Source organism: Eptesicus fuscus, chromosome 15 (assembly GCF_027574615.1).
Source record: "Eptesicus fuscus isolate TK198812 chromosome 15, DD_ASM_mEF_20220401, whole genome shotgun sequence".
Lineage (NCBI taxonomy): Eukaryota > Metazoa > Chordata > Mammalia > Chiroptera > Vespertilionidae > Eptesicus > Eptesicus fuscus.
This window is the reverse complement of record NC_072487.1, coordinates 40,597,758-40,609,506: the sequence shown is the minus strand read 5'-3', so window position 1 is coordinate 40,609,506 and position 11,749 is coordinate 40,597,758. Positions and strand designations below refer to the sequence as shown.

Sequence of the window (11,749 nt, the reverse complement as noted above, 5' to 3'; positions counted from 1 at the left end):
AGATAATAGGGGCCCAGTGCACAAATTTGTGCACCTTGAAAGGAACTGTGGGCCGTGAGGCTGCAGTAGTCACAGGGGCAGGTCTCGGCCCATCCTCTGTGCCCCCGCCCAGCCTCTCCCATCATGGCCCCTGGTCCCCTGTCTGCTGGCATCCCCGCTCCTGCAGCCATTCCCACGCGCTGACAGTGCAGAGCAATTGGGGCTGGCGCCAGCAGCAGGTGCAAGTGGGGCCGGTGTCGTCAGTGGGTGCAAGTGGCAACTGCTGCCCTGATCACCCCTCAGGAGCAGGGGGAGGTGGAGAAGCCCTCAGGGGCGATTGGGGCTGGCAGCTGCCACTCGTACCTGCTGACGGTCCCAAGCGATTGGGCCAGGTGTCAGCAGCAGATGTGAGGAGTGGCTTGGGCGCCAGCAGTGGGTGCAAGCAGGGCCAGCAGCAGGTGTGAGCCCAGTAACCATGGCATGTGGGAGGAAAGAATTTTCAGTAACCACCAGAGGCTTGCCCTGATGACAGCGACTGGCGCCCCACTTGGTCTGGTGCCCCTGCTCACCTGCTCCAACATCCCGTCGCAGCTGATTCCCACCATGTTCCACACTCTGCTGCCTTTTGCTGATGCTTGTCATGTTCCGCACACGCCCCCTGGTGGTCAGCGCACATCATAGCGACCAGTTGTTCGGTTGTTTCGCCTTTCAGTCTATTTGCACATTAGGGTTTTATATATATAGATAGTTGACTCTTGAACAACTTGTGGGATAAGAGGGACCAACACCTTCAAACATGAAAATCTGCTTTTAACTTTTAATTCTACAGTAGGCCCTGCACATCTGAGTTTGGTTTAACCTATGGATGTGAAACCCACAGATACAAAGAGCCAAACAAAAAAGTTTAAAAGGTATAAATAAATAAATAGGTCTATAGAATAATAATATAAAAAAGGAAGTTATTTTTGTACAGCTGAACCATGTGGGTTTTAAAAATATATATTTTTATTGATTTCAGAGAGGAAGGAAGAAGGAGAGAGAGATAGAAACATCAGTGATGAGAGAGAATCATTGATGGGCTGCCTCCTGCATGCCCCACACTGGGGATCGTGCCCGCAACCCAGGCATGTGTCTTGACTAGGAATCAAACCATGACCTCCTGGTTCATAAGTCAATGTTCAACCACTGAGCCACACCAGTCCAGCAGGATTTTTTTTTTTTAAATTCTCACCCGAGGATATTTTTTCCACTGATTTTTTTAAGAGAGAGTGAAAGGAAGGGAGGGGGGAGAGAGAGAGTTAAGAGAGACACATCAATTGGTTGCCTCCACATGTGCCCCAACTGGGGCCAGGGATTAACCTACACCCCAGGTACATGCCCTTGATGGGAATCAAACCTGAGACTCTTCCATGCATGGGCCAATGCTCTAACCATTGAGCAACCGACCAGGACTTTGATGCTCTAACCACCACTCAGCACTACAATGTGTCTTTTAAGTTAAGTGTTATGACAAAAGAGTTGAAAGTTAAAAATAATTAAAAGTTTATAAAGTAAAAAAGTTATGGTAAGCTAAGGTCAATTTACTACTGAAGAAGAAAATACTCTTTTTTTTTTTTTACAAATTTAGTGTAGTCTAAGTCTACAGTGTTTATAAAGCCTACAGTCGTATACAGTAATGTTCTAGGCCTTCACATTCACTCACCACTCGCTCACTGACTCACCCAGAGCAACTTCCAGTCCTGCAAGCTCCATTCATGGTAAGTACTCTATACAGGTATACCATTTTTAACCTTTCATACTGTACCTTTTCTATGTTTAGATATGTTTAAATGCACAAATACTATTGTTATGATTACCTATAATATTCAGTACAATAACATGTTGTACAAATGTACAGCCTAGGAGCAATAGGCTATAGCTATACCATATAGCCTAGGGTGTAGTGGACTATACCACCTAGGTTTCTGTAAGTGCACTCTATGATGGTCACACAATAATTAAATTGCCTAACAATGCATTTCTCAGAAAGCATCTCCATCATTAAGTGGTGCATAATTGTACTAATGCATAAAAAGTGCTCAGAAATAGTCTGTTAATAAGTCCCCATAGAATTATCTTGTCTTGATTTAATTTTATTTCCAATTTTAAAATTACTTTCTATGAACTGGAACCTCCCAAGCTCTTGCCCAGCCTCTTGATGTATTTCCAGTCTACAAGGATGCTCTTGATATTTCCAAGTTCTTTGCAAACAAAAACACCAAAGAGTGACTTTGTTTTCCAAACACATATTTACCGATTGTACAGTTGTTAGCACAGTATGCAACGTAAGTCTGAGAATAATGTGGCAGACTAAGAACAAAGAAAGAAAGATGTCAAACTGAACCAATACACAGCATGAATCTTCTTTTCAGGCTCACATAGAGTAACAACACAATTTTTCTTAGTATTCAAGGTCATCTTGACCTCATTTAATCCTTAAGTGTGTATCATAAACACCTATTTTTCTTGGAAAATGATTTCCAGGCTACACAAAAAAATGTCAAAGTCAGTCTATCAGAACTTCAGAATTATCAGGAGAGATGAAAAACACAGTATAAACAAAATTACTTACTTTTATAGGCTACACTCTGTAATTACACAGCAAGATATGAGAAATGTTTCCATTGATATAATTGCTATCTTACATGTATTTTAATTTTTTTACTTAGAATTACAAAGGGAACTAACAGGGCTTCAAAATACTTTAAAGAGATCATTTTAAATGCTTCAAAATTTTGGGAGCATATCATATTTGGGTGTGATACACATGGTCTCTTAAGAATTTTTCTAAGATGAGGTCAGCAAACTATAGTCTATTGGCCAATTCTGGCCCATCACCTGTTTTTGTATTTCCCTGAGCTATGAATGGTTTTAATATTTTTAAATGATTAAGGAAAAAAAATCAAAAGAAGAATAACATTTTATGATATGTAAAAACTATCTTATATCCAAATGTTAGTGTCCATAAATAAAGTTTTGTTGGAGCACAGCCCACCCATTTGTTATGGGCTGGCTTCATTCTTGCCACAATGGTAGAGTTGAGTAGTTGTGCAAAGCCTAAAGTATTCACTATCAGGCCCTTTCCTGAGAAAATTTGCCAACCTTTAAGAGCTTTCCCCTAAAGAAACACTGTGGCCTTCTATAAACTGAAGACTTCTTCACAGAGATTTCTTGTATCAGTGACACATCATACTTTAAAAAATAATAAAATGCACAAATTTAGTAAAGATAATATAGTTGCCATATTATAAAATAAAATGATAGGCCTTTATTAGATTTAGGATGTTTCTTTTCCCACTTTATGTCAGTATAGCATAATTGTTAAGACATGTGCTATAGGGCCATTCTTTTTCCTTGAATCTTGATTAGCTTTCTGTGACCTTGGGCTAGTTACTTAACCTCTCTTAGCCTTGGGTTACATATAAAACAGTAATAATGGTACCAACCTCATGAAGTTATGGTGGTATTAAGTGGGGTAATTTTTTTGAAAGGTATTTAGCTTGGTACCTGGTATATAGTAGGTGGGCGAAAAGTTTTTTTTTTTTTATAATTATCATCATCATCCGAAAATGTCACTTTCTAACCAGAAGTGGTTATCTGCTCCTGGTACTGCCTATGACTTCTGTTTTGACCAGGAAGTCCATAAAACCCTGCTTAAGTTATTTCACACAGCAAGAGTCCCTCTCTCTGCATTATCTGCAGAAAAAGTGTCCCAGATGCATGAACTCCAGCATGTACTTGACAGGGAAATGGAAAAAGGGAGGCATAGAATGTCTAGAAACAAAAATCACAGGGACAAAAGATGCTGGAAGGCTGGTCAGCACCTGGGATTAAATCAGTGAGTAGGAAATTGGTATTTTCCATGTAAGACTCCACTTCAACTTTTCTATTGGAGAGTCCACAGTTCCATCACAGGCTATTGATGAAAGCTCTCTGATTTAGTAGCTAAAGTATTTTTTTTAGATTTTTGGTCATTCTACCCATTGTATGTTCGGTTAACATAGCCATTATGTTTTTATTACTTGATGTCTTAGTTGATGTTTCCAACCAGAAACACTCTTAGAAAATCATGAGGGGGTAATGCTGCAATTCTTGGAAAGTTGGTGATTTCCTTCCTACTGGGTTTGCTGCTATCTCCTGCCTGAGCTGGCTTTGCCCTTAGAATTATGATGACTCTGGATTAATGCAGATGAACAGAGCCTAGCAAACACATGATTCCTCAGCTGTGATGCTACCTCGTTTTTCTTTCCTCATCTCTAAATAGGTCGTGACCAGCCTCAGTAGAGGTGGTCTCTTATTCACCAGAGGCAGTCTGGAGTCAATTGTTAAATAGCACAAGAAGGAGAACCTTCTTTAGTTGCCCTTACAGAACGAATCTCTGCCTAAACAGAGCTATTGGGAGACTAATCCAGATAAACAACTCATCTCCTTATCCCCCAAAATCATTGACAGAAATATCAGAATTCCAGAAAGCAGTAGATATCTCTACAATACAGTCATGAAACAGATTTTCTATAGGTCCACTTCCTTTTTCAGGAAAAAAAAGTAACATAAAACAGTTTGTACAAATCTCACTTGTTTTTACTTTCTGTGTTTTGTGTCTGGACATACTAGTATTGTTTTGAAGAAAATCCCTCCAGATTTTATCCTTGTTCCTCAATGATGGTTGAGCGATTCTGGTTTAATTGGTTTAGCCACTCAAAGGATGAATAAAATGTTTCAGCATTCTTACATAATCTAGTTGGAATCACGGTGAAGACAAGAAATGCAAATACCCACACATCTATCTGGTGTGTGAGGATAAAACCCAAAACTGTGATGCTCACACGCATGCCTGTGAGAAGAATGGGGTGGGTGGCCTCTGTTTACTGGTAGGAGTAGCTCTCATCATCATATTCCAGCTCATCTTCATCGTCATCATCCAGCAACCCATACTTAAATTTCCGGTAGACAGTGCCATCTTGGCCCATGTAGACTATGTCATCCTCGTCATCCTCATCAAAGTCACGGTCCCTGTACTCAATCACCTGATCCTCTTCAAAGTTGGTGCTCTCGCGATAGTTGCTTTTATAGGAGGAGTAAGACTTGCTAGGGTCAGCCAGCTTTTCATAGCCCTTCTCTACTGGCTGGGCTCGGCCCCGCGATTTCCTCCAGACGATCACAGCTGCCCCAATCAGAAGCACCAGCATAATAAAGGAGGTGATGAACAAGGCTGTCTTCGAATGCTCAGGGGCAGACCCGATCTCACTTGCTGGAAGGATGCACTCATCTGTTGGAAGATGACCCCAAAGGAAGAGGGGAGAGAGAAAGGATGAGAAAAGATGGGATGGGGAAAAATAGTTTCTGACGTTAAGAACCTCACCTTTATCTTTTAAATCTAAAACGGTAGAATCCCTCTCTGATTTTCTTAACAGTCACACCACTCTGCAGAACTGTGGTGTGTGTTGCATGGGAGTCCCAGTCTATATCAGATGATGCCATCAAACCCTTCTAGAACGAAGGTCAGTTTGAGATCCTAAGGAGCCCCTGCATCCCCATACCTCATGGGTCAGTCGCCAAGTGTCCAACCTTACCAATCGATTCTCCTATTTCTCTTCTGAGAAAAACATTTCATCTGGGGGCCATGATTCACTTAATGCTAAATAAATAACTCTGACTTTTCTTAAGACTGTGTCCTCTCCTCAGCTCCTCTTAAACCTAGTCCAACATGATTGTGCAACCATTCAAAGACAGGAACAGATTATATATAAAACCATGGACTCTTATTTCTGTGTTGGGCCATAGATTTACGTAGGTCAGCCTGTTACTTGACAGTTGAGAAAACTGAGGCCCACAGAGAGGAAGTGCATTTTCACATGGATAGAGCCAAGAGCTTGTTTGTGGAACAATCAGAATTCAAATCCATGAATGCTAACCTTCATGCTGTAGTCTGGAGAGGTTAGGATAAAACACTCTGACAAATTTTCGATTTCTGGGCATTATGTGGCCCTAATAAGGCAGAGAGAGAAGTACCACCTTTAAATTTCTTCTATCATAATTGAGATTTCTGAAACTGAGAGTTCTGTCCCCTGTCATTCACCAGCCTCTGCTTTGATGCATTGAGAACATGTAGTAACCAAAATTGTCATAGAAAGAAAGATTAAACCATAACTTAAGTGATGAGTTCATTTTTCTTACTTTCACCCCTTTATTCAGGTGGTATGACTTGAGTAAGTTACATACATTTTTTTTCTTCTTTCACCCATCAAATGAGAATGTGAAAGAAAGTATGAAAGAATGAGAGAGAAAAATTAGCAAGCCATTTTTGATGTGTAAGCTGAAATACATACTGTTTTCCATAAACATTTTTTGAGCCACCCGAATCTGACTCCAGGATCTTTTTTGAGAGATTTTAGGTACATCGTATTTACTAGCTTAATATATAATGCTCCTGTCAATTATTTTAAGGGCAATTATTTTTGCTTATTAGATATTGGCTGATTATATCTGATTCATCACCACTATATCTTTCTCTTTTTGTTGGAGGCAGTACACTAGTCATAAAGAAGTTTTCTATTTTATTGTAACTTTCATTCTCATGGGATTTTGCCCATTAAGCAGAGTTTCTTCTAAAGTAACAGCACTATCATTATGGCTTTCATTAGCAATATAGCACAGAATTTTTCCCTGGAGGAAATATTAAAGCACCAGAGAAATGGATAAGCAATCGGTGTGTGGTACTTGGCGATAAATACTGCCTGAGGCAGGAGAACCAATAAAAGACCTTTCAATTACTAGGGCGCCATATGCAATCACGTCTGATGGTTCCACAGTCTTAAGTCTGCAGAGTCAGGGTCGACCTCTGTGATCTGGTTTCTTTAAAAGAGCAAGTGTCTCAGTAACGAATGAGTAGGTAATCAAGAGTGTTTAGACTTCTGCAGAGTTGCCCCGGGTGGATCTTTGAGAGCCACAGAGGTCCAGGAAAGCTGACTAACTAGTTTTTAATAGGAACAGGCTTACAGGAACTCTGTACCCAACATGCACACACTTCTGGTTCCATTTAAAGCCATCGGTGTAATTAGGATTATTATTCTTCGCTGACACAGCATGAATATTAGGCAATCAGACCCTGAAGGTGGATGTATATGAGGAGCTGGGGAAATCAGCTGCTTGTGGGGGTGGGAAAAATGAAAGAAGGAAATCATTAGTTTTTGGAAAGATGCTATTTAGAATTTAATTGAAAAGGCTGATTAAAAACATAGAAATGGCTAGTAGCAGTTATGGATCCAGGATATACTTCACTTATAAATGGACATGCTCCCAATAGTATTATGTCTGTTTTTGTCAGGCCATGATACATCTGAAGCCCGAGGAAATGATTTGCTTCTGGACTAGAGAATATATTTTAAGAAAGTATTTTTTATTTGTAAAAAGAAATCACTCCATTTGGGGTATTTCTAAGTTTGTGGCCAATGGGAACCAAGTACCCTTACGAATTGAGTTGGGAGTGGGAGACATTGTGGGGACTGGGAATTGGCTAAAAGGTTTGTTTCCTTTTAACCTTCAATGAAAGCTCATTTCTAAAATGCTTTAGGTCTCTAATAGGAAGCCTAGATTTGGGTTGATTTCCACAGAATGATTCTTTATGATAATACTGGCACCAGCTTTCTTGATAGTTGATTCTTTTCCTTTTTTTCTCAGAAGGGAAGAATAAAAAAGTTATAAAGTAACATTAGAAAAATAAAATTCTAGACCTATTTGAGCTCTACTGTTGGAGGGAGCACAGTAGTGGAAAAAATGCAGGCTTTGCAGTCCAAAGGAATCATATTCTAATTCCAGATGAGCCTCTTAACATTGGTGCGGATTTGGGGATGCTAATCAAACCCCTTGAGCCTCAATCTCCTCATCTGTAAAATGGGATTAATAATATCTACTTATATGAGATGATGGATGGAAAGTTTCAAGTACAGTAGGCACATATCAGGCCTCAATAAAGAGATAGCCCTATTGATTCTTCTGATCTTTCTATCCTCTCTCCTGCTCCCATCAGCTTCCTGAGGACATGCCCTTCCTTTGCAGGCTGCTCTTCTTCTCCCCTCACCTGTGGTATTCTGGCAGTCACAGCAGTCCTGGGTATCGGTGGGATCAGAGGTGTTGCAACAGTGCAGGCAGCGGCTGTCATCCATGACCAGCAGCAGGTTGGCGGGGCACATAGTACAGTTCTTGGCGCCGGGTCCTTTGCATTCTACACAGCTCTCGTGGCATTTTTCACAGTTAAATTTCTCCCCCTGTTAAGATCAGGAAATTTCTTTTGATTGGGGAGGGATTTACAAGGCCCTGGACTTCCCACAAGGAAGGGAGGCATATCTTATCTCCATAAGGAAAGCAGGCATATGGGGGGACAGCAGAAAGGTGATCTGTTCTGGGTGCAAGACCGAACCAAGTCTTTGTACTCGGATGGAATCATTGCTGGCCCTTTGCCTCTGAGATCTGCTGGTAACAATAATGAAAGAACAAGCTTGAAGACTAGCTCAGGTTACAAACTGATAGCTCAGGTGCTGTACCTGATCAAGGACAAGTTTTGTCTGGCCCACCCTACACCGACCTTCACAGTTCAAATTCTTTTTCATTCATTGCCCACATTTCAAGGGGGGTTTTTTCACATGTAAGTTTGTACTAAGGTTTTCTTTGATCAAGCACCCTTGACTCATTATCTGCCTGGACTCTCATTCTGTCTTAGAATAATATAAGTTGTGATTGTTTAACTAAAGCTGTTAAATCTCCCTGGGAAGGGAATTGAGAGACAGGAGAAAGTGGCCTCCCTCCTGACGAGTTGCTCCTTCCCTGGTGCTAGAAATGTAAATGAGGGAAGATAGCTTCCTATTTCACTTCTTCACTTTGGAAAGATGATATAACAGAAAACGAAGGACTGGACAATGTCTTTGTTGAGCACCTTGGCATGTTTTAGGCCCTGAAAAGGTGCTTTCTCAGCTATTATTATCTCATCAAATCCTGGATTAGGAGACAGAACCCCTGGGTTGAATTCTGGCTTTGTTACTTACTATTCATGTGTTCTTTACCAACTATTTAATCTCTCTGAACTTCAGTTTCACCAAAGTGTAATAAGGGCTACTGTCAGAGTATAAAGAGCTCATATGTGAATATGTTGGGTCATACTTATTTCACCATGGAGCGATTTACTCAACTTCTAAAGTTTGGAAACATAATCAAGAAGTTAGCAGACTCAGAAAACCCATGAATTCTAAGCAAGCAAGTGAAAATACATCTTACTACACAGTGAAGGGGTAGAAGAAATGAAAAAATAGTATCAGCTATGGAGTTCTGACTTTATTCAGATGTTCCACGTTAGACAGCAATGAGGTGAAAAAGATATTTCTAATTTCTGACATAATGTTCCTATGTTAACCTGAAACTACTAAGGTCATGAGCAATGAATGTAGAGTTAATTCTGAAGCCCTCATGACTTAACTTCCCCATTATATATGTCAGATATTCTCAAATGAAAGCTATGGGTGGCTAGCACCATTAATCCATGATTCAATGTAAAAGATTTTAAAAGATTAAACCTGCACAGTATAGGAATTTTAGGCCTTTTTTACTTTGCCTAGAACAACAGGCAGAAACTAGTTCATTTCCTTCTGTGGAATGGCAGAAGGCATACCATGCCCAGCTCTCAGTACCTCTCCCACTCTGTATTCCCCCACAAGGCAGTCCGACGTGCAGATTCCTCCCGCCAGGTGGTAACTCCACACACAGGATAAGCACTGCAACGCTCCTTTTCCTGAAAGAAAAAAAAATGATTCTAAGTTATGAGACTGACCTTAGATTTCAGCCTCTGACTTGGTTCCAGACACGTAGGAACATGGAATGTGTTAAGGAAATTGAAGTGGAAGGGTGAAATGATGGAGGATACGAGAAAGAAAAAAAAGTCTGCAAAACACCAAGTGAAGACCACTAGTTATCCAATTAGTTAAGTCATTGTAAACTTTCAGTTTGGAAATTGAAGATTTAGAGATGACAGATCTTTTTATTAAAGCAAGAGGATTTTCTGAGAATGAGAAATCATAGAATATTTATAAAACCTTTGTTTGTCATTCTGCTTATTTTTAACTAGTATAGAGGACAAGGATTATACCAGCTGATTTTGGGGATTCCCAAAACTCAGTAATTCATGATTAGGCAGTTCCTAATTGAGAAACAGTACCAGATTTGAAACTTAAAAAGCTGGGGCTGAAATAATTTAACAGAATATTTTGTCTAATCGTTCCTAATTTTGAGGATGGTGGTGATAGTTTTCTTTGAAATTCTCTTGAAAACTATAAACTTTCTTCTCAGAAACTTGACATCTTAATTGTTTATTATTTTTTTTAAATAAATAAAAGCTAAGGCTCAGACATGTGAAGTCACTCATTCAAGGTTACACAGGTAATAATGGTTGAGTCACAATTCAAATTCAGGTTTTTAAACTCACACTCCAGTGCTCCTTCTATCCTATTGTCTACCTTAACACATGAACCACTAAGTAGAGGGGCTCTGGATCTATAGATTCTGTTTCCTGCGGAGGTAATACCCCTCTCTCCTAATTCAGAGACCCCAAGAATGACTGGCTCAAGCATTTCTTTCTATTCAAATATATCAGGAGTTTAGAGACAGGAGACCTGAGCTCTAAGAAGACTCTGGCAGTTTTGCTGAGACTCTCAAAACCGAAGCCTAGAGATAGACAGGACATGGAAAGTGCCTGGTATTGTGAGTTGGAATTTGTATAGGTCTCCCAATCAGAAGAATATTGTAAAGAGTGGTTAGTTAAACTTGAACTAGAACTGGGAGTCCTGTCCTTCAAATTCACTATGGAGTTAGCACTTCATGTCTGATCTGTGAACTCAATCATTTATAAAGTTTCTATGGAAAAAATGAATTCTGAGCTATGAACAACATGTTAGAGACTAAACCTTTATTATTCAACTAGAAGCCCGGTGCACGGATTCGTGCACCAGTGGGGTCCCTCAGCCTGGCCTGCAGGGATCAGGTCAAAACGGCTCTCCAACATCCCCTGAGGGGTTCTGGATTGCAAGAGGGTGTTTTTCGGGTGATACACCCCAGAATTGGGCTCCCTCCTCTCTGGTTCCAGGTGCGTCACCCAAAAAACCACAGCTGCCAAGTCACCGCAGCTCGGCAGCTTCTGCGTTGAGTGTCTGCCCCCTGGTAGTCAGTGCACGTCATAGCTACCAGTTGGAGCATCTGCCCCCTGGTGGTCATTGCACAACATAGCTACCAGTCGGTCGGTCACTTAGGCTTTTATATATATAGATTGCTTCTTCGATTAGGGCTGTCTGTCATGATATAAATTCAAAGACATTCTATTTTTATTTTACTTCTAGATTTATACAGAATTTCCTACATGCCTGGGACATAACTATAGTCTCCGATGGAAGAATCAATCTTCCCCTACTTCCTTTCTTCCTACCCTACATTTTTCTAAAATATAGTTTACACGTCTTACTCTAATTTTAAAATACAGAAGTGTGGGGTTTGTTTTTCTTTATGAAGAGAAATTAAGGGTAGGAAAAATTAAAAGAGGAAAAAAAGGTTACAAAATGTGTACCTTAAAGTTGGTGGGATTTTTTTTCAGAAGACCAGCAGCAATTTGGCTGAGGCCTAGGTCCTGGGCAGTCCCCAAAGACACTACCTGTCACCTTGGATGACAAATCAGTAACTCCCTTTAAATCTCCTA

General features: G+C 40.3%; 1 protein-coding gene across 1 annotated transcript in view; it reads right to left on the bottom strand.

Annotated features, from left to right (window-relative positions):
• Positions 1–4,883: 4,883 nt before the first annotated feature.
• PCSK5 (proprotein convertase subtilisin/kexin type 5) overlaps positions 4,884–11,749 on the bottom strand; it is a 408,183-nt gene continuing 401,317 nt past the window's right edge. The window contains exons 36-38 of the mRNA XM_028146315.2: positions 9,699–9,799; positions 8,099–8,285; positions 4,884–5,287 (exon numbers count right to left, since the gene is read on the bottom strand). Coding sequence (XP_028002116.2) covers positions 4,884–5,287; positions 8,099–8,285; positions 9,699–9,799 — 692 coding nt within the window. The remainder of the gene's footprint in view (positions 5,288–8,098; positions 8,286–9,698; positions 9,800–11,749) is intronic.